General features: G+C 39.5%; 1 protein-coding gene across 1 annotated transcript in view; it reads right to left on the bottom strand.

Moving 5' to 3' along the window:
• CA8 (carbonic anhydrase VIII) overlaps positions 1-27695 on the bottom strand; it is a 102017-nt gene that overhangs the window by 45193 nt on the left and 29129 nt on the right. Inside the window, exon 4 of the mRNA XM_011982175.1 lies at positions 799-894. Coding sequence (XP_011837565.1) covers positions 799-894 — 96 coding nt within the window. The remainder of the gene's footprint in view (positions 1-798; positions 895-27695) is intronic.

Raw genomic sequence — 27695 nt, 5'->3', positions numbered from 1 at the left:
AAAGGGCCCATTATCGAACTCTCTTTGGAAAATTAAGTTTTTGAAGAACACTGTGCTAACATGCTGTAATCCCAGGTTATCCAACAGGCAGCCCAGAGCCATGCAGAGCGGGAACTCTGGTTTCTGGTCCTAATGGCAGCTTTAAAGCTAAAATTTCCAGGTAGTCTTTCACCTCTAAATTTTTTACGATGTCAAATAGGTAATAAGACAAAATTTAGAAGATTCACCTTAAAAACTTAATTAAGTTTTCACCTCTGAAAGCACAAGACCTGCTTTCATATGTTTGGGTAAATTTATATACTATCCTTTGCCTACCACAGTGCTCAAATCTAAATGTTATATTGACTATATCTGCAAAGGTATTTCAAGTAATCTCAGAGTGAAAATTGTTAACAAAGAAGGGCTAAAGTAATCTACTACATAATTCTTTTTTTTTCTTTCTCTTTTTTTTTTTTTTGTAGATTTTTCTGTAAACCAGGGTCTAAAGACATTTTCTGAAAACCTTTTTCATAAAATAAAATCTACCTTCAGGAGTCATTTTCTCAATCATTTCTCCAAAGATCCTGAATGTTTCTCCGAAGAAAATTTCTAACTTTAAATAACGGAACTATTTTCTACCAACGAATATGGCTGAATTCTGATGAACCACAAGGATCAAGTTTTCTATTTTTATCAAGTGTTCTCTGTATGTGTGTAATTTCATCTCTAAGCAATAAAATTGAGAATAAAAAGTATTTTACAAAATGATTTGGAAATTAGCATCTCTAAACAATACGATAATCACAGCAGAGAGTTTACCTGAACAAACAGAGCAATGATGGCGATCCCGTGCGGCTTCCCCACAGCCTCATCAATGCTGCCAAACAGAGTGGAGTTCCAGTGGATCAGATGGAGCTGGGTGAGTGGCAACAGACAGACCACATCATTTAATGTGCTACTTATAGTCATAAAAGCAAAGATATAGCCATTTCTTTACGATTTCTATATGGTATCACACACAGCAAGAGGATCACAAGTAGACACAAACTACTGGCTTCATACGAGTTCTCTGTATGAATTCTTTCCTTATTATTTCTGAGCAGAAGCAGTGCTCAGTGGATCGCTGCCTCTTAAGTCCAATTTTCATCCTGATGAGGAGGAAGATGACTAGAGGGACTCACAGACTTCACATGGATTCAGTTACCTTTCCTGGGATGTCATCCTTTTGAATCTCCATGAAACAAAACTCCCAGTCTGGGCACAAACACTAGAACTCATTCAAAGGATGAATACCTGCATAATCAAATCCTGCATCACCCAGTATTTCCATCAGGAAATGTACAAAGCCAGTCTGTAGTTCTAGTAAATTATTTTAACTTTCTAAGAATATCCAGAGATAGCATCCTGGGAAAAAAAGAAAAAAAAAAAAGCTGCATATTTAAAGCCATGGTAAAATAATAAATGCTGATGTAAATCTCTAAAAGAAGGCTATTTCCTGCACTGGAGATAAAATTTTATCTGTGAAGAAATGCTCAGAGGCCTCCCTCACTCCTAGCCTCATAAAGCTTTGCAGCTTTCAAGTTTATCTAGAATAAGCACTTGCTCCTACAGCACTGATAAAACACTTGCAAGAAGCCAAATTCAATTCCTGATTAAAAACCAAATGTCCACTGAGGTTCTTAGTCTAATAGTAGGTAGGTAAACCTTTAGTATACTAAGTATTTAGTATACTAAATACTGCTTAGTATAATAGTAAGTAGGTAAATAATACCTTCATCACTACAGCTTTTCATCAAGTTATAATTACCGCCTTACAACATTGCCTCATCTTAAAATTAGTTCTAATACCGAAAGACATAGCTAAAATTCAACCACTATTTGTTTTAGCATTTATATTAAAATATTCAATAAAATTATCATAAAGATGGCCACAAATTGGATTTTTCCACTGCTGAATTAATCCAAGTAGAATCTGATATTATAAAACTGACCACTAGAGGGAGGTAATGAAATCCTCTACCAATAATAGAACAGGTAACTAGGAAAAGTGCCCCATGGCTCACTCAGCCAGGTCAGGCTGTGAGGCTGTGAAAAACTCACAGAGACTGTGACTATCCAGTAAATGCAACTGAAAGGCACTGCTTTTAAGAAAACCATGTTCTATAATCTCTCAATAATAAAAGACAGTTTTAATCTTCCCTTCTCTGGCTGCAACAACAGCATAGGAGTCCTAGTGGTAGAGGTAAGAACTGATTGCCTTAATTAAACCACCAACAAAGCAGGTCTAGGCCCAAGGTTAAAATAAATTTTTATTCCACAAATTACAGAATTCCAACTGACATTTTTCTTACTTCTCACAGCAATATTTTGGGACTTTTTTAAAACAAAACATTCATAAACCACAAAAGCATGGGTTTTTCTTTTTCCCTACTCCCCACAATTCAGCAACATCATCACTCACACCTGCCCTTCAAAAGCTGCTGCACATTTTTTGTGTGTTTAAAAAGCTAAGGGTCCCCACTCCTTAAGTGCACCGTGGGTGGTGACTTTGTTTCAAACAGTAAAGTATGGAACGGGGATAAAAATAGTGACTTTACAGTAGATAAACCTAATAAACACTATCTGATCAAGGTCAACATCAACAGTGATTAGTCATGTTGATAGGGTGTATGTATCCTTATATGTGAAGAAAATGGCACTTTACTGCTGTGTTTTCTCTCAATGACCCATAACCCAATCTAGCCACAAGAAAAACATCAGACAAATCTCAGTGACAGACACTCCACAAAATACCTCACCAGTAAGTACTCCTCAGAACTGTCAAGGTCATCAGAAACAAGGAAAGCCTGAGAAAAATGTCACAGCCAAAAGAAGTCGAAGAAGACATGAGAACTAAATGCAATATGGTGTCATAGGTGAGATCCCAGAACAGAAAAAGGACATTAGGTAAACACTAAGGAAACCTAAATAAAATATGGATTAGTAACATATCAGTATTGGTCCATTAATTGTAACAAATGTAATCATGCTAATGTAAAATGTTACTAATAGAAGAAACTGGGTTGGAGTGCATAGGAATTTCTGTACTGTCTTTATAATTTTCCTATAAATGTTAAACTGCTCTAAAAAATATTCTTTTTAACAAAAGACAAAAACTAAGAGAAATGCTGGCACTTCAGTCAACCCAAGCTAACAAGGATAACAGAAGGTTGCTATGACCCCCGCATGTCTAGCAAAATAACACAAAATGAAAGCAGCAACAGCAGCTCTCCCACGCATCCTTCACTCTACCTTCTGTGTCTTCAATAATCACCTGAGTCTTGGTGGTTCCAGGGCAGGAGAGATTCTCCCTTCACAATAACAAGGGACCCAAGCTTTAAAAAACAAAGCTCTGTCCTGCTTCTGATAAACCTTCTCTTAAAGGTCCTTTCTCTCATTTTCAGACCAAACAAATCATGACAGACGCCCTTTCTACACCAGTAGAGGTCGGCTAACTCAAGTACCAGGCAAATGTCCACCCCATTCTGGAACTCAGCCAACCTTCAGCTGTAACCTAGTAGTGGTAACCTAGATGCGTGGCCCACAGGCACAGCACTCTGCACCTGCGCTGCCTCTCAAGTTAACTTGCTCTGCTCCCCACGCGCCTTTCCTCTCCAACTGTATGAGTCTGCTAAGGTTGTCATCACAAAGTGGCACTGACTGGGTGGCTTAAACAATAGACATTTATTTTCTCACATTTCTGGAGGGTGGAAGTCTGAGATCAAGGTGTGGGCAGGGCTGGTTCCTTTTGAGCCCTGTCTCCTTGGCTTATAGATGGCTACCTTTTCCCTTTGTCTTCACATGGTCTTGCCTCTCTAGGAGTCTTGTCCAAATTTCCTCTTCTTGTAAGGACACCAGTCATAGTGGATAAGGGCCTGCCTAATGACTTCCTTTTAACCTAATTATTTCTGTAATGACCCTATGTCCAAATATGGTCAGTCTGATGTGCTAGGAATTGGCATTTCAATTATGAATTTGGCAGGGCCACAATTCTGCCCATGACACCAGCTATCTCACCCTTTGCTTTCTGCTCACCTTAAGAAAGTCTTTTCAAATCTGAAAAGCTTGAATTATTCACATCGACATCTGTTCTGCCACTGCCCCTTCTTTATTCCAATAATTTTATCATATTGTGCCTTATATTAATTAGTGCTGGTTCTGTTTCACAAAGCAAAGCCACAGAGGCAGGAAATTGTAAGTGCATTTGAAGGACTAACGGTACCTTGGTGGGTAGCTAAAGGGTACAGAAGTCTGGCAACGACAAGAGTTGAGGCTAGAGAGCTAGAGGGGTCAGACTGCACAGAGCTTTAAATGTTATCATAGCTGTATTCTGGAAAACACTAAACCAATATATTATTTCAATGAATATTATGTATGCAGTCTGGAATCAAACTCCCCCATAACAACCTCTTTCTTTCAAAGGTCTTTTTGATAGTACAGGGGCTGGATTGGAAGTCGCAGACATTGAAAGCTGGAATATAAGCTAGGAGGATACCACAAAAGTCCCAGCTAAAAAATGATGACAGGAATGCAGGACAGTTAATTTTATGTGTCAACCTAGCTAGGCTATGGTGCCCAATTGTTTGATCAAACACCAGTAGAGACATTGCAGTGAAGGTGCTCTTCAGATGTGATTGACATTTAAATCAACAGACTTTGAGTAAGGCTGAATGCCCTCCACTATATGAGCAGGCCTCTGCTATACAATCAGTTAAAGCGCTTAAGAGCACAGACTGAGGTCCCCCAAGGGAGAAAAAAATTCTGCCTCCAGAGCTCTGGATAAAAATTGGCCTGAGTTTCCAGCCTTCAAACTCAAGCTGCAACATCAACTCTTACATGAATTTCCAGCTTTCAGCCTACCTCTCAGATTTCAGATTTGCCAGCCCCCACAACCACATGAACCAATTCCTTAAATTAAATCCCAATCGCTTCTTTCTCCCTCTGTTTCTCTCTCTTTCTCCCTCTCCCTGTTTCTCTGGAGAACCCTAATACGGATCATGCAAACAAAAAAAAAAAGTATGGTAACCAACAGAAGTTTAAATCTGATGATGACTAACGCCAATGGGAATAAAGAAAAATGACCCTAACATTTAGCCGTGACAACATTTGGGATTTATTCTTCTAAGACAAAACATGGTCCCCTTGGGGAGGGGGGATGAAGTGACAAAACAATCCTCTGATGATCAAAAATAACATATTATAACTTCTACTTATATTTATTTTTATCAAACGGCTTTTTATTTCAACTTTTTCTATGCTTCATAAAATATATAATATAAATACATATTAGTACATGAATATAATTTATTAACAAATATACACATATTATGGATACATGCTCCAAAGTTTGTTCTAATGCAGTGGCTAAAGACATCTGGAGACAAACAGGTTTGAATGGAAAAGCATATGATACTACAGATATGGCTCAGGAAATGATGAAGCAGCCCGCAGTACATCTTATGAACTGTCTTATTAAGGTCCAAGTAGACAGCTATTATTAGCAGAGAGGACTCACAAGACTCACTTCAAAGCCTAACAGCCTGGATATGCTCTGGGGTGTGTCTGGTCTATGGAGAGGACAGGATACAGAGGCAGCAACCCTGTGCACTTCTCCAACTCCATTGATAAATTCTGAGAGGCAATGTGCTCTCACAAAAGACCTCAGCTAGGAATCTCGTCTTAAGATTCTTGTTTCAGTTCTACAACTCTTTAGCTCTGTGAACTTCACTAGTCACTAACTTCTTTCAGCATCAGTCTCTCTGTAACACAGTAGACTGTATCTTAAAAGCTTGGATTATTCACGCCTTTATCTTCCCATAGTACTATTTTTCCTATATTCTTATCACGTTTTACTGTTATTAGCATTAGTTATATATAGCCAGCAAAGGCAGGGAAGCAGGATGATGGATTTTGACAATGATGAGCAGCCAACTGGATTATAGTATAAACCAAGTATGTAAATGCCACTTACCATTTCTAAGGAGAGCAAGGGTTCACGGCATTAGCACTGCATCTGCTGTTTAGAGATAGACGGGCTACTGCATAGGGTCACTTACTCCTCAAGGGTCCACTGGACTAAAGATGGCCCCAGACAGTACCCTGCCCCATAGGCCTTCAAGAGCCTGGACCTGCTCTGACTGGTAAACACACTGCACAGCAGGTGGCTGAGGGGCTGCCACTTGCAGCCTGAACCCAAAGCCTACTATGGCTACCAACAACAACAGCAGAATTCCTCCTACTGAAAGAATCTGCCTCGAGGCGCCCTTTAGCCATTCTCCCTCAAAAGGCAAAAGGTTTGGTCTCCTCCAATGCTTGGGCACGTCAGGGTAGAAGAAAGTGGTTTTCTGTAACAATCAAAGCTGAGTCCTTCCTCACTCCTTATAACTCTTCCCCCCACCCCATCAAAAGGAGGCAGTGTTACAAAGACATAAAACAGCCAAGATCCATTATTACTCTGGCAGCATGATGACCACTATGTCTTCTGTTAAAAAAATCGGACGACAGGAAAACAACCATAATGTATCCTTTTACAGCTTCAGGGAAAATCTTGGACCGAGCTTTTGCTACAGGACTCACAACTTCATATTCCTGCAACTGATTATGCTGCCTTACCATTAGCACCTGTCAAATGTTCAAAACGTTCATCTTAATGTACTTAACTCACAGAATAGATAAATTTGTCCAAAGTTATGAAACTGTGACATGCCACAGCCTTATCATCATTTGTCACTGAGAAAAATAAGTTTGAAGATTTCATGGCGGCTTAACAGAAAGCTATCTTCACGATAAATGAGATTTATTATTAGCATAAATAACACGATGGCGGTAAAGTACCAAAGAATGAATCATGAGGAATGGAAAAAGTAGTAAACACTGAAAAGGCAATTATGACTCACAAATTTCCTTTTCCCCAGCCCTGGGCACTCATACAAATTCTGTGACATCTCCTAACTGCAAATGCAGGGACCTTTCATTTCAGATGTCTTCTTGCCACCTCAACATGAACATTTCTACAACTGACATCGACTCTCTTCAAAGGAGCTTCCCACCCACACACTCTTCATAGAAGTCCCCCTCCCACCCCGCTTGCCGGGTTTGAGACCTGGGACCCCGGAGCCTTTATCTCCAGAGCTCATCTAGACCTCTCCTGGGCCCTGGTATTTACATTACAAAGCCCAACTAATCTCTTTTTAACACAACTTTCACCACATTTCCTCTGTTGAAAATCTCTGATTTCCTTTATTTCCTATCCGTATCAGGCTTACATTTCTCAAACCACATCCTTCCCCACCCTAACTCTCCCCACACGCTCAAACCAAGCCTGACCCTGACTCCTCACAACAGCCTCCCCATTCTGCTTATGCCCACTCACCTGGAATGCCTTTCCCCAATCTGCCCTGACGCCCACCAGAATTCTACCTATCCTCCTAGGCACAGATGGGCATATGACAGAAAGATGGAGGCTGGAGATGCAGAAATAAAGGGTGCAGGGAGGAGGGGGGACAGTGGGAAGGGAGACAGAGACAGAGAACTTCAACCAACAGACAGGAAGAAAAAGGAAGAGAAAGAGGGGAGAAAACCGGGATTTTCACCAGAATCATTTTATCAAAAGGGAGATAAATTCAGGGGTGTCTTGAGGGTTTGGTTTTTGCAAGAGATGGGGTCTTGCTCTCATCCAGGCTGCAGTGCAGTGACAAAATCACAGCTCACTGCAGCCATGAACTCCTGGGCTCAGGCGATCCTCTCACCTCAGCCTCCAGAGGAGTTGGCATTACAGGTGTGAGCCACAACTGAATTCAGTTTTAGATAGGAGTGTACACCCACATCAGAACCATCAAACCAGTGCCCCATTAGTGAGAGATGCAGAACTCCTGCTGCCTTGAGAAAGGGCTAAAGGTACAGGGAGCAGATACCCCTAGAGCAGGGGTGTTCAATCTTTTGGCTTCCCTGGGCCACACTGGAAGAAGAAGAATTGTCTTGGGCCACTCATAAAATATAATAACACTAATAATAGCTGATGAGAAAAAAAAATTGCAAGAAAATCTCATAACGTTTTAAGAAAATTTACAAATTTGTGTTGGGCCACATTCAAAGCCATCCTGGGCTGCATGTGGCCCATGGGCCATGGGTTGGACAAGCCTGCCCTGGAGAAATGTGACCTTGTACAGTTGGTTCACTCATGGACTAATAAGGTTTCGCTGTGTCCCCAACCAAATCTCATTGTGAATCGCAGCTCCCATAATTCTCACATGTTGTGGGAGGGACTCTGTGGAAGATAATCAAATCTTGGGGGCAGTTTCCCCCATCCTGTCCTCGTGGTAGTGAATAAATCTCACAAGATCTGATGGTTTTACAAGGGGTTTCTCCTTTCACTTGGCTCTCATTCTCTCTCTTGCCTGCTGCCACGTAAGATATGCCTTTCACCTTCCACTACGATTGTGAGGCCTCCTCAGTCACGTGGAACTGGGAGTCCATTAAACCTCTTTTTCTTTATAAATTACCCAGTATTGGCTAAGTCTTTATCAGCAGCATGAAAACAGACTAATACATGGATCAAGTCTTGAGAGAAACTGACAGGGGGCCAAAGACTGAGCTTTGGAAAATGGTGAGATAATGAAAGAGGGACTATCAAATATGCAGGAGGGAACTCAGAAAATTCCAAAGTGCCATTAAAAGAGAACAGACTTTCTAGAAGACAGTGTGGGCATCAATAGTGTCAATGAGATACTAGCAGCAAAGCTATGACAGCTACAAAGAAACAAGGAAAAATGAGGACAGAAAGAGACTTTGGACTTACTGTTTTTTAGGTTACTGAGATGGCAGTTTCCAGACAGTGAAAGGCAAAGAGGCAGAACACAGAGACATTAGGATAAAACAAGTGGAGCAAGGCCAATCAGCCTATAAGGTGGGCAGGATTATCAGAAAACAAACATTAGAAGTCAGCTGAAATCACTGTTTGAGAGTGAGCAAAGTTCACCTTTGACTTTTTAATATTCTTATCTATTTTCTTAATGGTTAAAAGTAAAACTGGAGAGAAATAACAGGTTGCTGTTAAGTTTTGATGAATAATAAACATTCAATGCAGCCCATGAACTCAGATGCAACTGGACCTGAAAACCACTTTCTACCCAATGTACAGTGGTTAAGAACTTTCCTCTGAGCTAGGACGCTATAGAGTATAGCTTCACAAAGGGAAAAAATCATCAAGCACAGATGTTCATTTCTGTATCCTGATTTTGCTTAATTGCCTTCCTCAGCCCCCAGAAAATCCAACTATAGAAAACAGTAGCAGGTCCCAATAGATTCTGAGTTCCAGAAGCTAAGTACCTCATCCACCCATACTCTACCACACTCAAAACAGCCCTTCTCAGAGCACTCAGAGGGGGCTATAAAATTTTGAAAAAGAAAAAAACAAGGGTTATATCTCAGCTGTTCTTATGATACCGGAAATTGAAAGAAAGAAGATAGTAAGCACTGGAAAAAGAAGGAAAAAGGGGGAAAAATAAATGTGAAGTGAAACATTTGAGTCACAAAATTGGTCATTAAATAACTGAAAAATAGTTAACAGAGAAAACACCATCTCTCTCTAGATCCACTCATAATTATATTAAGCAGCCCATTCATCAGCAGATAAATCAAGGTTTAGTGTGTATTATTTTCAGATGCTGTTACGCTTTAAGTCATCATTGTCAATATATTATGCGGCTATTATTCAGAGAAGGGCATTCAAGTTCTAGACAGATATAACAGCGACAAAATACTGTAAAGCATGGAATGGAACATAAATTATTTGAAATTCTATCTCTAGCTATCACCTACTTGTTATGTCTGCCGAAACCTAACTATGTCTTGTCTTACACAGAGAGGTAGAAGAGAAATAGGAGAATGTGACAGAGGGCTTCAGAGCAACTTCCCCCATGAAGACATTAATATCAAAAGGTATTTACAGTGTTCTTAGGATTCAGAATCTTCCATTTAAAAGGCACTGGTACTATGTAATTTATAAAAAGAAGATCTTATTTCAAAGCAGAATGACTGCCTTTTTAAATACTGACTGATTTCCTGCCTTCTTAGGAACAGGGCATCATAACACCATTGGACTCCTCTCCCAAAAATGAAGCTTCCTTTATGAAATTCACTATAAAAGGTTGGGAAAAGCTTGCTGGCGCAGTCATGCATCAAAGAAAAGAAAAACTGCATCATTTTTATGTTTTATACTTAATGTAAAATCAGAAGCAATTAAAACTGATTCTTCAACACTGGTTTCTTCATTTCCAGGAAATATCCTACATTTTATTTTCTTAAAAAACAAAACAAAACAAAATCCTGAATTGTAGGCTATAACTGCAATTAAATTGTTATAACTTCCCTACTTCATTTACTATTTTGTAAAATAAAGAAAGCAAAGAGACTGTCAATTGGTATTGTAATAGAATGTAAGTCATTTATAGATTGGATCTGTTCATTCTATACAGTGAATCAGTGACTAATGGCTGCAATCCTCTCCCTGCTCATCCCTGAATGAGAGCCACAATGATGAATGAGTTCTGAAATAATGGCAGCATTCATCTCAACATTTATTGAGCACCAACAGTATCTAGGGTCTGTGTTCACTGCTTCTGACACTGGAAATGCAAAGACCTCAAATCTTGTTATAAAAGAATCCAGGGTGTAAATAAATAAAAATATGAAATTTGTAGCCCAATAGAAGAAAAGGATGAGTGAAAACAATTAGTGCACAATAAAAATGTTAAAGGATGCTGTAGGTATTTTTGTTGATTTAATAGGCACTGATGTTACATTTTCGGCCAAGAACTGTTCTTTACAAATATTACTTCATTCCATCCTCATTAGCATCTTCATAATGGTAGATTCTATGACCATCATCAACACCCCAATTTAACAAGAAGGAAATGGAGGCACAGTAACCTGTCCAGGATTACACAGTAAACAAGTGACAGAGACAGACTGTGGACACAGACTATGCCACCTCTGATCCCAAGAGGGAGGACTGGAGAAGACTGAGCGGGGTAGAATGCACAGTGTGAGTATTCACACAAAGCATGGAAGAATGGCAACATTCTCTGCAGAGACAAGAAAAACCAGGGAAAGGAAGCGAGAGTGTGCAACCCAAGACACTGCTGGCACACCACCCGCACACCTGGTGTTAGTGAGCACTCTCACTCCAGCTCCTGGGAAAGCTACCTGACCTGAGTCTTCTCTGTAAAAGGGAGACCAGACTGTCTATTGTGTGATGCCCCTACAAGGGCAAGGAATAGTCTCTGGAAAGGTTTTAGAAAATACAGAGTAAGCGCCGGCCAGAGCAGAATCCGAGTCAGAGAAGCAGGAGGTGGTGACAGAAAGGTCGGCAGTGCTGAAAGGTCTAGCGCCCCACTTTGGAAAACACAAGTATGGTCACTTACCTTCAGCAGGGCTATCTTCTCATTATGCTGCCTGAACTCATCTACTTACTTTCTTACAGTTTAAAGAAAACTAATAATGCGTTCCATTATAGAAGGCCAGATCACCGCCACAGAGACGCAACCTCAAATGTCTCCAGAAGTGAGGACAGCAGAGCTGTGAAAAACGGAATCATTGGGGCCATGCCTCCAAGTGTTTAAACTCCACAATTTACGAAACACAGTGCCAGCTGGAGCCGTCCTTAAATCCAGCCCAAAGGCCCACCAGTCAGCATCCCTGCATACATATCATTAATATTCTAACACCAAGGTCACCTGCCTCCCAGAAAAGGTAAAACCATCAGAAGGCACTGTCTCTGCTTCCTGCCGGGACCTCCTGCCAGTCTTTCCTCCCGCTGCCTCTTTTCCAGGAGTAAACATCTGCTCCTTTCTGCCACCACCACTCAAGGGTTTTCATCCACCAGCTCTTTTCTGAGCCTTTAACCTCTCTCTCCTTAGCTCCTTCTCAACACTATTTAAATATGCATAGATTTTTCTCCTCTAAAAAAAAAAAAAAAAATTTGCTTGACCTCACATACCCTCTTACTTTATCTTTACAGCAAACTGTTTCAAAAACTTATCTCCACTCCCATCACCACCTCCTCCCTGCCCATTTCCTCTGCAATCTACTGAAATCTGTCTCGCATCCCATCAGTTTAGTGAAACTACTCACCACGTTTCCCACTAAATCACGTTTTTGGCCTGGGAGACCAGATCGCCTGCTCTGCAGCAGCTGATAGCCTTGCCTGTACTTCTCACACTGCCCCTTCCCATGGGTTTCGCAGTGCCACACTCTCCTGGTCTCCTTCTTCTTTGACAGTAGTTCCATTGCAGGTTCCGTTACTGGTTCTCTCCCCCTGACAGGGTTCCACCCTAACACCTCTTCTCTCTGAGCACGTTCTTGATGGCTGTTCTCATCTACTCACTTGTTGTCAATCCTCGCCTGAATGCTCATGACTCCAAAATCAGCATTTTAAATCAAAATCTCTGTCCTGAGACTATCTCCCTTTATTAAACTGCCCAGTGAAATATCTCCAGTGGGATATTTTAGAGTTAGCATTTAACAGCTGAGTTCCCTCCACCGCCCCTCAGACTGTGTCTTTGTCTTCATTTCCCACCTCTGGTGATGGAACCCAAGCCAGAAATCTCTTCCATTACTCTCTTCCCTTACAAACAACCAAGAGCTATATGTCTTGCCATTTTCACCTCTCGAAAAATCTCCCAAATGCATCCACTTGGCTGATTCCCATCACCAGTGCCTTCGTTTCAAGATCCATAATCTATTGTTAGACTTATGCCTATCTCTTAACTGTCTCTATGCCTCCAAAGCTGGCTTTGATTCATTCTCTATCCTGTAATTATATACTGCAAGCCTGCTCCTCAGGTGCTCCTTACTGTGCACGGGGTATAGTTCATCCTCCTTCACATGCAATGCACTCACTAAATGAATGTATCGTTTTACAATCTTGATAAGTATGGCAAATTTGGTTTATTATGTATTAACTATTTCAGGTGTGTTGGTGATAACAATTAGAGTAATAAGGTCTTTTTAGTAATAAGCATGCACATAGAGCAATTTTAATTGGGTTTAAAATTCAGCACTATTTCATTTTTCTTTCATTTCTCTGTGAAATACCACTGTCAATTTGCACACTCCAACTTTACATAGCTAATAGATTGTCTAATAACCTAGTTTTCAGAAAGAGTATTTTTTAAATCCAATTACAATTCAAAATACTACAATTTACAATAAAATGCATTTATCTGAAAAATGTTTTTAAAAACCACTCTATTTTAATTCCCACTACACCTGGAAAGGTACTTGTCTGTTAACACTGTTTACTCAGGGTCTTTCACTTTTTGAAAAGCAATTATCTAAAGTCAAAATCAGAACCTGTTTATTAGAAATAGGGGAAGGCATACAGTGTATAGGGAAGAGAATGGTAGTTGGTCCAAGTCTCAGTCATTACCTAAGTGACCTTGAGCAACTAATGTCTCACGACCTGATTATTCAGCTGAAAAACAGATATAACATCTACTTCTAAGGAATATTTTAATGATGAAATAAGATATGGCATGTGTCTGGCAAACAGAGAGTCTTCATAAGCATTCCCACCATTCCCTGGGGATTATAGTACAATGCATCTTGTATTAACTCCACAGCCATGAGAAAACGCAAAGAACACAAAACTTTCCAACAATATAAACACCCTATATCTTCAAAATACTGTGAGAAAAGTAAATTTTGACAAGCTAAAAAAAAACCAAATATATACATAGAGACACATATAACCAGAATTCTACAAAAAAATTCTCTGAAGTGGAGGAATTTTTCTTGCTCTAAAACTAAATGAAACTGCCCTAATCTGAAAGACAAACAGCCCTGTGAAAATCTACACCTATGCTTTTCCCCCAAAGTACTTCCTTATTTATATAAGTTTTGTAATTTACTTTAAAATCATAACAAACTAATCCAACTCACTTGTTGCTCAAGGGAGTTGCACAAAGAACCATTCTTTAGCAAACTCATCATAAACCACATTATTTCTAGTGTTAATTAAAGGGAATTATGCTTCGCTGAGATTTGTGTAAGACTCTCCTGTTAATACAATAACAGTGCTATAGGCAATCAACTTATTTTAAAGGACATTCTAGAAAACTGACTTTTAACACACTAGTGACCTGAAATACAGAGCCCAAGTTCCCTTTCAATGTTGTAACAAGGTGAAGTATCACTTTCCTTGACTGAGGTGGAACTTGTACCAAAACAGCTTGTGAGTTTTTTAAAAAGGTCAATTAGGAACAGGAAAGGCATCAATGGGTGTGAACCAAAAAAGCGCAACAATTCAGATAGGAAATTTTACCTAAGTTTACATGGAAATGCACTTCAGTTCAGTACAGCTCATACTGACTGGGCTGGGTCAGGAGGGAGTGGGATTTTTAAAATAAGATTATTACATTTTGAACATAATCCAAAGTGAACAATCTTCAATGGCCAAAGTGCTTTTAAATGTTGAGAGCAGATATGGGAGCTCCAGTTAGGCAGTGAGGACTTCCCTTACACCCAATCTTACCTAACCGTGAGCCTCTTTCTCCAGGACTGACTAGAGACTTGACTTCCCAGCACTGCTCATTCCCCTGGTCTGCATAGTCACAGGTGCCTAACAAGTCCATACACTGTACTGTTCAATGCCTTTATCATCCTAGCCATCCAAAGCATTCTCAAAAACCAATGTAAATTCAAATAACAAAAACAAAGTTATTTTTTCTCAAAGTTTTTAATATGAATAACGCATTTCTGGGGGGTTTTGGGTTTGCTTTGTTTTGTTTTGAGACAGTCTTACTCTGTTGCTCAGGCCGGAATGCAGTGGCATGATTTTGGCTCACTGTAACCTCCGCATCTCAGGTTCAAGAGATTCTTGTGCCTCAGGCACCTGAGTAGCTGGGATTACATGTGTGTGCCACCATGTCTGGTTAATTTTTTTTTTTTTTTTTTTTTTTTACTTTTAGTAGAGATGGGTTTCGCCATGTTGCTCAGGCTGGTCTCGAACTCCTCAAGTGATCCACCTGCTCTGGCCTCCCAAAATGCTGGGATTGTGGATGTAAGCCATTGTGCCTGGCCACACATTTGTGATAGAAATAATATCAATTTAAAAACTTTATTTGTATATGTATATATACTTACTGAGAAAGGCCTCTTAAAAATGCCAAGGACCATCTTTGCCGTACATAGTGTAACTCAGAAGAAAATTTTACTATGTAAAGTTATTACAGAGGTACAGTCATTATCTTTGCTTTTAGACAAAAGTATTCGATATTTTTAATTAATTTCCTGTTCAGCCTTTAAAAGGATAAAAAGTGCAACAAAAACATTGTTTCTGTGTAAAAATAATAACCACTTTACAGTGATCACTTCATGGCATTTTTTCTTTTTTCTTTTAGGTTCCGGGATACATATGCAGAATGTGCAGGACTGTTACATAGGTATACATATGCCATGGTGGTTTGCTGCACTTATCAACCCACAATCTAGGTTTTAAGCCCCACATGCTTAGGTATCTGTCCTAATGCTCTCCCTCCCCTGCCTCTCCACCCCCCAACAGTGTGTGTTGTTCCCCTCCCTGTGTCCATGTGTTCTCATCATTCAACTTCCACTTAAGAGTGAGAAGATGCGGTGTTTGGTTTTCTGGTCCTGTGTTAGTTTGCTGAGAATAATGGTTTCCAGCTTCATCCATGTCCCTGCAGAGGACATGTTCTCATTCTTTTTTATGGTTGCATAGTGTTCCATGGTGTATATGTACCACATTTTCTTTATCCAGTCTTTCATTGATGGGCATTTGGGTTGGTTCCATGTCTTTGCCATTGTGAATAATGCTGTAATAAACATACGTGTGTATGTGTCTTGATAGTCGAATGATTTATATTCCTTTAGGTATATACCTAGTAATGGGACTGCCATATCAAACGGTATTTTCGGTTCTATATCCTTGAGGAATCGCCACACTGTCTTCCACAGTGGTTGAACTAATTTACATTCCCACCAACAGTATAAAAGCATTTCTGTTTCTCCACAGGCTCGCCAACATCTATTGCTTCTTGACTTTTTAATAATTGCCATTCTGACTGGCGTGAGATGGTATCTCATTATGTTTTTATTTGCATTTCTCTAATGATCAGTGCTGTTAAGCTTTTTTCATGTTTGTTGGTCGCAAAACTGTCTTCTTTTGAGAAGTGTCTGTTCATATACTTTGCCCACTTTTTGATTTTTTTTTTCCTTGTAAATTTGTTTAAGTTCCTTGTAGATTCTGGATATTAGACCTTTGCCGGATGGGTATATTTCACAAATTTTCTCCCATTCTGTAGGCTGCCTGTTCACTCTGATGATAGTTTATTTTCCTGTACAGAAGCTCTTTAGTTTAATTAGATACCATTTGTCAATTTTTGCTTTTGTCGCAATTGCTTTTGATGTTTTCGTCATGAAATCTTTGCCCTTGCCTATGTCCTGAATGGTACTGCCTAGGTTTTCTTCTATGGATTTTATTGTTTTCAGTTTTACATTTAAGTCTTTAATCCATCTTGAGCTAATTTTTGTATAAAGTTTAAGAAAGGGGTCCAGTTTCAGTTTTCTGCATACGGCTAGCCAGTTTTCCCAGCACCATTTATTAAATAGGGAATCCTTTCCCTATTGCTTGTCTTTGTCAGATGTGTCAAAGGTCAGGTGTTGTTTCTGAGATCTCTGCTCCGCTCCAACAATCTATATGTCTGTTTTGGTACCAGTATCATGCTGTTTTGATTACTGTAGTCCTGTAGTACAGTTTGAAGTCAGGTAGCGTGATGTCTCCAGCTTTTTTCTTTTGGCTTAGAATTGTCTTGGCTATACGGGCTCTTTTTTGGTTCCATATGAAATTTAAAGTAGTTTTTTCTAATTCTGAGAAGAATGTCAATGGTAGTTTAATGAGAATAGTATTTAATCTATAAATTACTTTGGGCAGTGTGGCCATTTTCACGATATTGATTCTTCTGATCCATGAACATGGAGTGTTTTTCCATTTGTTTGTGTCCTCTCTTATTTCCTTGAGCAGTGGTTTGTAGTTCTCCTTGAAGAGGTCCTTCACTTCCCTTGTTAGCTGTATTCTATTTTATTCTCTTTGTAGCAATTGTGAATGGGAGTTTATTCAAGATTTGGCCCAATGACTAGCTTACTTTAAATGAGTAACTGTTATGATAAATTATATCTCAATAAAGCTATTTTTTTAATGCAAGAGAGTAAAATCTCTCCCTTACATTTAACCATTAATTTATCAGAATCTGATGCTTAGAGGTAAAGTAGCCATCTGGCAATCATGAGTAAACAAAGCAAAGAGGAAAAGCTAAAATGCTGAAATAGCTTAGCAGAAAAACAGAAAGAAATTGGCCCATGGAAATATGGCTGAGTGGCCACATAAACCAACAGTGGCACCACCCTTCAGTAGTTCCTGTAATGTGACAGGAAATATTTCCTATTATTTCTCAGTTGTGTCTTCCATTGTTTACCTAAAACCAATGCACTCATACAACGGAGAAATAGGATGCTAAGCAAAAACACTCTATTGGTTACTTATATCAAATCCTTTAGGTGTATGCAGAGCAAACATAAATAAATAAAATAACATTTTCATTGTGCATTTTCATTACAATCCAAATGTTGGCTTCTGATAGAAATGTAATATTTCTTAAAAATAAAATTGTGTCGAAGGACAAGTAAATTGAGCTTTTTGCTCTGACATAGAGATTTTTCACACAGAAAAATCTAAAAGGTATTTTCTGTATCATCATTTTATAGTATCCCCAAAAATAAAGACATGAAGAATATAAACTGCTATGAATGACCATAAAATGTATTATCAGCTAAAGCAATTTTAAGAGTCTAAACCTAATCCCAAACATTTTATATTCACATCAATATTTCTCAATAATCAAGCAGCAGATCTTAGTAGTAGTAGTTTATTATTGTGAGTAGCTTAATAAGTTTCAAGAATGGATTGATTATTGATGTGGATAAGGAAAACATACGCTACTATTTTAGCTACAATCATAATATGCAAAGTGAGGGCATAAAATAGCCATTACCTAGCATCAGAAATATAATTTCCCTTTGGTGAAGTACTGCATGATTAGACTTGCTCAGAAATATTACGTATTCCTGTGACACCGATAAGCATTGATGATAGGATACCAAATTAAAATCGCAACTGTTATCCCATGACATTGAATAAAGAACAGATACTGTGTGTTTTCTATTAACTCATTTACTTAGAGCTAGACTATTTTTAAATAGATAAATAAGTAAATATCAGCTACTGCAATGAATCCCATTCTCTGACCTCTCTTCTGAGTTACAGATGCACTTTTCCAGCCCTTTCCTGGGCATTTCCACAAGATAAATGGCAACTGTCAAATTCAAAACATATCAAATTATATACCACAGTTTCCCAACAAAACAGTCCCCACTTCTGACAATCCTTAGGAGCTCTGCCATCCTTTCAGTTACCAAGACTCAAATCTTAGAGGAACCAAAAGCTCCTCTTTTCCCTGATCTCCAAACAAACTATCAAAGCTCAGTAAACCCTCAACATTCTTCTCTCCCCATGCTGGTTCTAACACTCTTTCTTTTTCTTTTTGTCAAGGCCATCATCCCATTTCAGGTTATCCGAACATCAGATCTGATTTTTAGTCATGATTTCCTAGAGGGCATCAACCTCTTATGACCAAAGTAATTGATTACATTTCACTTCATTAGAAGGGAAAGTTTGTAAGGGAAGTGATTTCTGCATATTTTTTTCATAATGTGCTATCCTAATACCTAAAACTGCCTAGAGCATACACAGAAGGTGCTCAATAAATATTTAGTGAATAAAATAAATTTCATAACTGTGCAATGTTGAACAGTGATGCTCCACTGCTCTTGGTCAAATAACACATATACATCATACATCTGACCAACTTCATTCAAGAGCTTCCATTCTTTGTCCCCAACCTACCATTCTAAATTTATCCCTAACAAATTTCTAGATTCTCCAAACTCCAGCCAAAATAGACTTATAAAACAGTTATATTTAATTTTATACATATATAATATATATGTAATAATAGCTATATATATATTTATATGCCATTAAATTACTATAAAATGCTATGGAGAAAAACAAATTAGAGAAGGCTGACACAGGTTCCAAGTAGACTAAGGAAAGTTTAGGTTGGCCTCACAGATTATCTGGAATTTGAACAGAGATATAAAGATGCTAAAGAAGCAAGTCATGTGGCTATCTGGGGGCAAGGTGGGAGGAGGAAATCCTCTAGACACAGGACACAGCAAAGGCAAGGTTCCCTAGGTAGGAGAAGGACGTCTCTGCCCTCTTTACATCCTCAACACCTGTCACTATGCCTCGAAGCTTCTCATCTATTCTTTTGCCCACCTTATGTATAGCCCACTATATGCCAGGAACTAAAATTCTATTACAAGTCAAACTTTCAAATATAAAATTCCTAGAATTTAGCTTTGAGTTTAATTACATAAAAACTTCAACCACTCACACATTCAGCACGACCATATTTGACCTGGACAACTTTCCCCCAATTCCCTTCCCCTCCTGGCACTGCCATGTCATTTAACAACACATGGGTCTCCTGAGCCTCATGCTCAAAATCTCAGTTCATGCCTAACACTGTGTACATGTTCACCGAATATTATTCTGAAAAATAACATCGTATTTGGTCAGCCCAACTTCATACCTCCTATCTTTGTCCATACCCCAAAGAAGAAGGTTAGAAGAGAAGGGCAAAGTCATCTGCCATTTTTCAAATCTTTGCCCAACCCCCCTGCCCGCCATAAAACTCAATATTTATTCAAAAACGCATTCAAAATGCTTCTGAAATTAGACTAGAGCAATCAAGTATAATTCTTCCTACAAGGAAGGCTCAAATTTAAATGGAATCAAGAAACAAAAGTCTAGTTGTCCCAAGGCTTTTTAGCTCCCTTCACATCAGTAATGCCAGTAGGACAAATCTTAATAGTCTAAATTAGAATTATGTAGTGCTTAGACAATACTGACTATCACATCAATGTCAAAGTGAAGTCTCTTCAAATTTAGATATGGGTAAATATAAAATATCCATGTAATTTGATGCATCTTCATTTGTGGGTTTCATACTCAATATTCCTTATCTTTATATTCTATTTTTAAAAATTTATAAAGATATATAAAGTTATAAGAGCCCCCAGGTGCACTGATGGGATATGTACATCTACACTGAAAAAGAGCATGAACAATGAGAAGGGTGTGACAGAAAGGGAGAGATTTCAGGACCATCAATTGACAACAGCAAGCTGTAGTGATTCCAAGGAGTGCAGATATCAAGACAAAGTCCCTCAAAAAGACATCCCGAAAGGGGAAGTTCTGCTGGTGTTGCCTAAGAAACTCAAGCAGAGGCATATATTACCCTGTGAACATCAATACGTTAAGACCATCGGACTTTAAATGGGGATAGAAATTCCGAAGCTGAATTCTTTCCCTTGAGAATACAAACCTACTCCAATTAGCAATAAATATAAGCTAAAATCTACTAATCCTTAGTTTAACTCACTCTTCTGTTGTGGGACAGGAGATCAGCACTGTTCTGAGTAGGACTCAAATTATATAAGGTGTAGTATAGCTTCAAACATTGTGATCTCCTCACCCTCCCTAGAGCTAATGACATCTCTATAACTTTTCAAGGAACTGTGACCCCAACTACTATAGGTTGAGCATCCCCGATCCAAAAATCTCTACTCCAAAATATTCCGGTGAGCATTTCTTTTGAGTATCATGTTGGTACTAAAAAGTTTCAGATTTGGAAGCTTTCCAGAGTTCAGATGTTCAGATTTGGGATGCTGAACTAGTGAATACATGAATATATTGCAAAGATTCCAAACTCTGGAAAAAAACATTCAAAATCCAAAACACTTCTGGCCCCAAGCATTCCAAATAAGGGATACTCAACCTATATGGTTCTTTAACTAACTTGAAAGTGAATGGAATTAAAAGCAACATGGCCCAGGGTGGTGGCTCACACCTATAATCCCAGCACTTTGGGAGGCTGAAGCAGGCATATCTCTTGAGATCAGGAGTTTGAGACCAGCCTGGGCAACACGGCAAAATCCCATCTCTACACAAAAATAAAAAAAATTAGCCATGCATAGTGGCACGCACCTATAGTCCCAGCTACTCAGGAGACTGATGTGTGAGGATGGCTTCAGCCCAACAGGTGGAGGCTGCAGTGAGCCAAGATCACTTCACTGCACTCCAGTCTGAGTGACAGAGTAAGACCCTATTTCAAAAAAATAAGTAAAAATAAAAGCAATATGGATAGTAACAAAAGTGACACTATTGTTAAAATAGTTAAAATTCATCAGTTTCCTTCATAATGGTACCTCACTTTCCAACTCCCTTTTTTTCCTATTAAGTGTATACCATGATTATTCCAATAATTTCATTCCAATAATACTCCATTTCTCAAGTTTCATTTCTCAGCATCCTTTTGGCTTTTTCTGAACACTCCTCAAGCCGAATCCATTTATCCTCAATGGCATCTCTCACACCCTCTTCTTTTGCTACCCACATCTTTTTTTTCCTATTCGCCTTCCACCACCCTAGTCCACTCGCTGACATCATCTACCTGCTTAAAAGTGCTAGTAGTTCTCAGTTGCCTCATGAAGGTAGCATCTCATTCTCAGGAAGGAGTTAGGCCCTCCTCAACTTGACTCCAGAACCCTCTGGGATTACCTCTAGTGCCCCTTCCCACACAGCGTGAGAAGCCCAGCATTTCTGCCCTGCCTCATGCTACTTTCCCATCCTGAAATGGACTCCCCAGAATTGTTTACCCAGTGAACTTCTACTCAGTCATCAAAGCCCTCTAGTGCCCTTTCCCACACACCGTGCGGAGCCCAGCATTTCTGCCCTGCCTCATGCTGCTTTTCCATTCTGAAATGGGACTCCCCAGCCTTGTTTACCCAGCGAACTCCTACTCAGTCACCGAGACCCAGCTCCAACATCCATTCCTTTCTAGAGTATTCTCTGAGCCCAGTAAAAATCAGTTGTTCTCTGATCTGTGTTCTTTATATCCCATTCCCTAGGGCTTTTTTCATACATAGTAGCCACAGTAGCTTTTGAATAGCCTGCCACACCATGGGAATGTGAACTGCTGGCCCAGATTATCTCTCACGCTCATACCCTCAGCAGCAGTCACAGTGGCAAACACACAGCAGTGGCTTCCTGAGTGTGTTTTGAACTGACTTACGTTGTCATTTAACCCTTTAATCATTATCTTTTCACATGTTTCTGTCTTACTTCTACCTCTCTAAACCAGACTGTAGAATCATTAAACACAAATACTGTTTTATTTTACATTCTATATTTCTCACAGGGTTTGGCTTTAAACACAGGCACTTAAACACTTGTTTGCTGAATGGTATATGCCACTCTACCATCTCCCTCCCTAACAGGCTCAAAACTCAGTAAACAGCCCGTGGAAGAGAAAGAGTTACCACAGAACATCCCATCGCAGCTCAGCTGAGGAGAAGGTGACAGACCATGGCCAACGGTACAGCCTTGATTCCGCTATGACCCATGCCACTACCTGTAGGTAGACCCCTTTAATATAGTCAGGCTCTAGATCAGCTAGAACAGAAAACAGCAAGATTGGGAACACAGTTAAACAAACCACGTCAGGGCTGGTAAGCTGATTAGGAACAATGCCCACTGATAAAAATCTGTAATATTTGTTCTCCATAACAAGTTGGATAAGTGATACTTGTTTTTAAAAATCACTGCAAAATATTTCCAGTGCTGTACAACCCAAACTTGAAAGAGGATTAGTGAGTTAAGCCCTGGACCAGGGTCACAGTCTTTGAAAAGTGAATCATCCATAAACCACTCTTAGTTATATCCATGGTTCAAACCGTGATCAGCTCAGGCCAAGATGGTAAACTGCACAAAAACCCACCCAAGTAAATTAGAAAAGAAAAAACGAATAAGCCCTGGATGATTCAAAATCCCTCTTTACCAAACCCTACTCCTAAATCCTTTTAGAAAGTAGAAAACTGTGTTACTCTTAGATACAATGTAGCAAGCAAAAAGGGATGTACATAATCCCAGATGGCTAAAATGAACAAACCTGCAGTGAAAGGAAACAACGTTTCCTTCACTGATTCCCAGCGCTTTGTCCAAGATTCTTGCTAGTGTCCAGTGCCAATGAGCTTTAAAGGGTAAGTGGGAGAATTTGAGAGAGTCGTCAGTCTTACTAACAGGAATGCTGCTTCCCTATTCCTGGTTTCTATAACGAGGGGTTTTCCCTGAACAAAGTTGGCTTTCCTCTCTGCTCCTTCAACCAACTCCTCCTCCTTTTTTCTGTTTTAACTGTTGTGAAATCTGAGCTACTGTTAGGGAGCAGACTCATAAATCCTACCTGGAACACTCCCTGCCCCCCACCGCCCTACCTTCCCCGCCCCTGCCTAATTCTGGGCAGACACTCTTCTCTGGAATTAAGCTATGTCTCCAGTATCGTTCTGGCCACAATAGAGGTGATGTTTTGTTCTTCATCTGATGACTCTAAGAATACCTTCTTTCCCAATTTGTTCAGAACTCAGGCTAGGGAGAAGGGATCGCTCTATTGGATCTCCTCTGAGAACTCACCAATTTATAGTTCCCAAGGAATATTCCTGGAAAATGCATTAACTCTGGAGCCAAATAAATTGGTTCCACTGAATAAACTCTCATCCAGAAGTTTAAGTGATTCATTAAGCTGAGTTTAGAGAATTTACTTGCCTTTGGGTTCCCAAGTGAAGACATTAATTGATGAAAAAGAGCCTACCTTCCATTTGTCAGGCCTTAGAATAAATGTCTTCCTTCTGTACTTAATGTTTATATTTCAACACCTTAAACTCAAGTTCTTCTATTCATTCCAGTTTCTTAAAGAACAAAACTATATTCCCCTATGGTACAATATTACATCCAATACACCTAATACTGCTCTTAAAATGTTTTTAGAAAGCACTTCAAGTGAATATCAGCTTTTATTTAACATTTTCCACCACTACATGAGAAATTCAGTCCAAGGTGCTTCCAACATTACACTATTAATTTTTTGTTTTGTTTTGTTTTTTTGAGACAGACTTTCGTTCTTGTTGTCCAGGCTGGAGTACAATGGCGCAATCTCGGGCGACTGCAACCTCTGCTTCCCAGGTTCAAGCAAATCTCCTGCCTCGGCTTTTCTAGTAGCTGGGATTATAGGCACGTGCCTATACACCTGGCTAATTTTTTGCATCTTTTAGTAGAGACAGGGTTTCACCATGTTGGTCAGGCTGGTTTTGAACTCCTGACCTCAGGTAATCCGCCCACCTCAGCCTCCCAAAGTGCTTGGATTACAGGCATGAGCCACCACACTAGGCCTAAACTATTAATTTTTACAGTCTCTTCCTGAGTTGCATAAGGGTAGGTAGAATTTTATTATCCTTATGTACTAATGAAGGAATTGAGGTTAAACAGTCAGAAAACAAATGTCATGATGAACTGCAAGCAAAATGCCACTCTCCCTGACTAAAAATTTACATTGCCAGAGTAGGCTGCTGCCTAGGGAACCATGTCACAAAAAGGTCCATGTCTCGGAGGACTCACGGTATGTTGTTTTAGGCTTCCGTAATGAATTTTTGTTGTGTGGAGCCCTACAAAGCTAAAAGAGAAAATGTATTCAAGTACAGCAAAGCAGTAGCAATGGCGCAATTATCTTACTAACATCCCTGTGCCATTTTAAGCTGTCAATCTTAAATACCAGAGAAAACAACAAAAGCAAAACATATGGTTTCTATACAGGTTAAAAACTTACAGAGTTAAAATCTTCTATCATTTGACTCAACTAGAAGTTTTATCATCCTGTTGCCTAATTATCCTTCTCAAGGCAATATTTATTTTCCTTGCAAAATACAGTGATAATATAAATTTTACTGGATATGCATGCATAATCATCATAATAAAAAGATGCGTCAGGAAAAATGATCTGGAAATGTCCTTTGGTTAGACTTATAAAAAAATACAATATATTCAACTAAACAGGGAAGAAGTTTTAAACAAAAAAGAAGACTTTACATTATTTTCTCCATTCATACTCTGCTTTTTTTTTTTTTTTTGACATAGAGTCTTGCTCTGTCACCCAGCCTGGAGTGCAGTGGTGCAATCTCGGCTCACTGCAACCTCTGCTTCCTAGTTCAAGCGATTCTTGTGCCTTAGTCTCCAGTAGCTGGGACTACAGGCACCTGCCACCACACCCAGCTAATTTTTGTATTTCCAGCAGAGACAGGATTTTGCCATTTTGGCCAGGCTGGTCTCGAACTCCTGACCTCAGGTAATCTGCCTGCTTCAGCCTCCCAAAGTGCTGGGATTAAAGGCATGAGCCACCGCGTCCAGCACAAAAAGGTTTTTGCATCTCCCTCAAGATGTTTTGAGAAGATTTTTATCATCACAATCACAGTCCCACCTTTGATGTTCCCCATCTCTTCCTAAAAATAGGAAACAAAGCAGGGTTTACTCTTCACTGACCTCTGAACTAATGTCTAGCCCTTTTTCATAGATGAGTTTTACAGACAGATTGGAAGAGGTTTACTAGCTGGCCTGAGATTGCAGAGGTTAGATGTAAATCTAGGTTTTTTTCAACTTTGGAGCCTGAATTCGCCAACTACATCATTCAGACTTCCTCCCACACTGCCACAGAGTCAGGAAGGAAGCCGCAGGGGTCCCAGGTTCTCCAGTGACTTTTCAGAACCTACACCTTTCTTAACTCTTCCCCATCAAGAACATTTTCCTACCCTGTGTCTCGCTGATTCTTATTTTGATGGGTTACAGAAGTTAGCCTAGCCTATAATGACCCATGACTGGTAATATCTAGCACAATGCCTTTCACATAGTAGTTGGTAAATATTTTGTGTACCAGGTAACAGGCCAGGTACCAGTCCATGGCCCAGGACTTGAGGACCCCTGTTCTAAAGACTCGCCCATTTAGAAAAAAAGCAAGTAGGAGAAAAATCACAAACTGCATTCAAACTCCCCCACTGTATGAAAAACTCCCTGGGTTGTCTATTGTACTCATAGCTTGTCTCCTTAGCACGTAGTCCAGGGCCTGAACATGACATACTTTGGATGGATGGATGGATGGATGGATGGATGGATGGATGGATGGATGGACAAATAAAAAGAATGAATGGACGGATATGAGTTATTCAGATGGCCACCCAATTATGGACTATATATTCAAATCAGACGCTACTTATTATCTGAAACATATTGACAGGAAATGTATTTTACTGCAGATGTATTCACATCTCAAACAACATATTTATATTCGAAGAAATGTCTTCAAAATCTTCCTCTAATGAGCTTCTGATGACCTAAATTTGCATACTGCAGAGGCAGGTTAGGGGAGTGAGGTCTTTTTAATGTTACAAAAACACAGTTTTGCTTTCTGTGGTTTCAGTTAACTGTGGTCCAAAAATATTAAACGGAAAATTGCAGAAATAAACAGTTCATATGTTTTAAATTCTGAGTAGTGTGATGAAATCGCACACCATGCTGCTACATCTCATCCAAGGTATGAATCCTTCCTCTGTCCAGCGTCTCCACACTGTGCACGCTCCCTGCCCATCAGCCAGTTGAGAGTCTTCTCAGAGATCAGATTCACTGTCATGGTACTGCAGCGCTCATGTTCAAGTAATCCTTATTTTACTTAATAATGGTCCTAAAGTGTAAAAGTAGTGAAGTTGGCATATTGTTATAATTGTTCTATTTTATTATTGGTTCTTGTTAATCTCCTACTGTGCCTAATATATAAATTAAACTTTATCACAGATATGTATGTATAAGAAAAAACGAAGTATTAATATACATAGGTTTGGTACTAGCTACAGTTTCAAGCACCTACTGGGGGTCTTGAAATGTACTCTCCACAGTTAAGCGGGGACTACTGCATCTTCTGAAGCAGCAGTGGCCAACCTTTTTGGCACCAGGGACCAGTTTCATGGAAGACAGTTTTTCCACAGACTGGGAGCAGGGGATGGTTTTGGGATGATTCAAGCACATTACATTTATTGTGCACTTTATTTCTATTATTATTACATTGTAATATATAAATAAATAATTATACAACTCACCATAACGTAGAATCAGTGGGAGCCTGAGCTTGTTTTCCTGCAACTAGATGGTCCCATCTGGGAGTGATGGGAGACAGTAACAGATCATCAGACATTAGATTCTCATCAGGAGTGTGCAATGTAGATCCCTCGCATGCACAGTTTACATTAGGGTTCATGCTTCTATGAAAATTTAATGCCACCGCTGATCCAACAGGAGGTGGACTCAGGAGGTAAGGCTCACTGGCCCAATACTCACCTCCTGCTGTGCAGTCAGGTTCCTAACACGCCAGGTACCAGTCTATGGCCCAGGACTTGAGGACCCCTGTTCTAAAGACTCACCCATTTAGAAAAAAAGTGAGTAGGAGAAAAATCACAAACTGCATTAGAACTCCCCCACTGTGTGAAAAACTCCCTGAGTTGTCTACTGTACTCATAGCTGTCTCCTTAGCACTTAGTCCAGGGCCTGAACATGACACACTTTGGATGGATGGATGGATGGATGGATGGATGGATGGATGGATGGA

This window comes from Mandrillus leucophaeus, unplaced genomic scaffold (assembly GCF_000951045.1).
Source record: "Mandrillus leucophaeus isolate KB7577 unplaced genomic scaffold, Mleu.le_1.0 Scaffold236, whole genome shotgun sequence".
NCBI classification, from domain to species: Eukaryota; Metazoa; Chordata; class Mammalia; order Primates; family Cercopithecidae; genus Mandrillus; species Mandrillus leucophaeus.
Note: the sequence above shows the minus strand (reverse complement) of the source record. Positions and strands in the feature narration are given on the sequence as shown.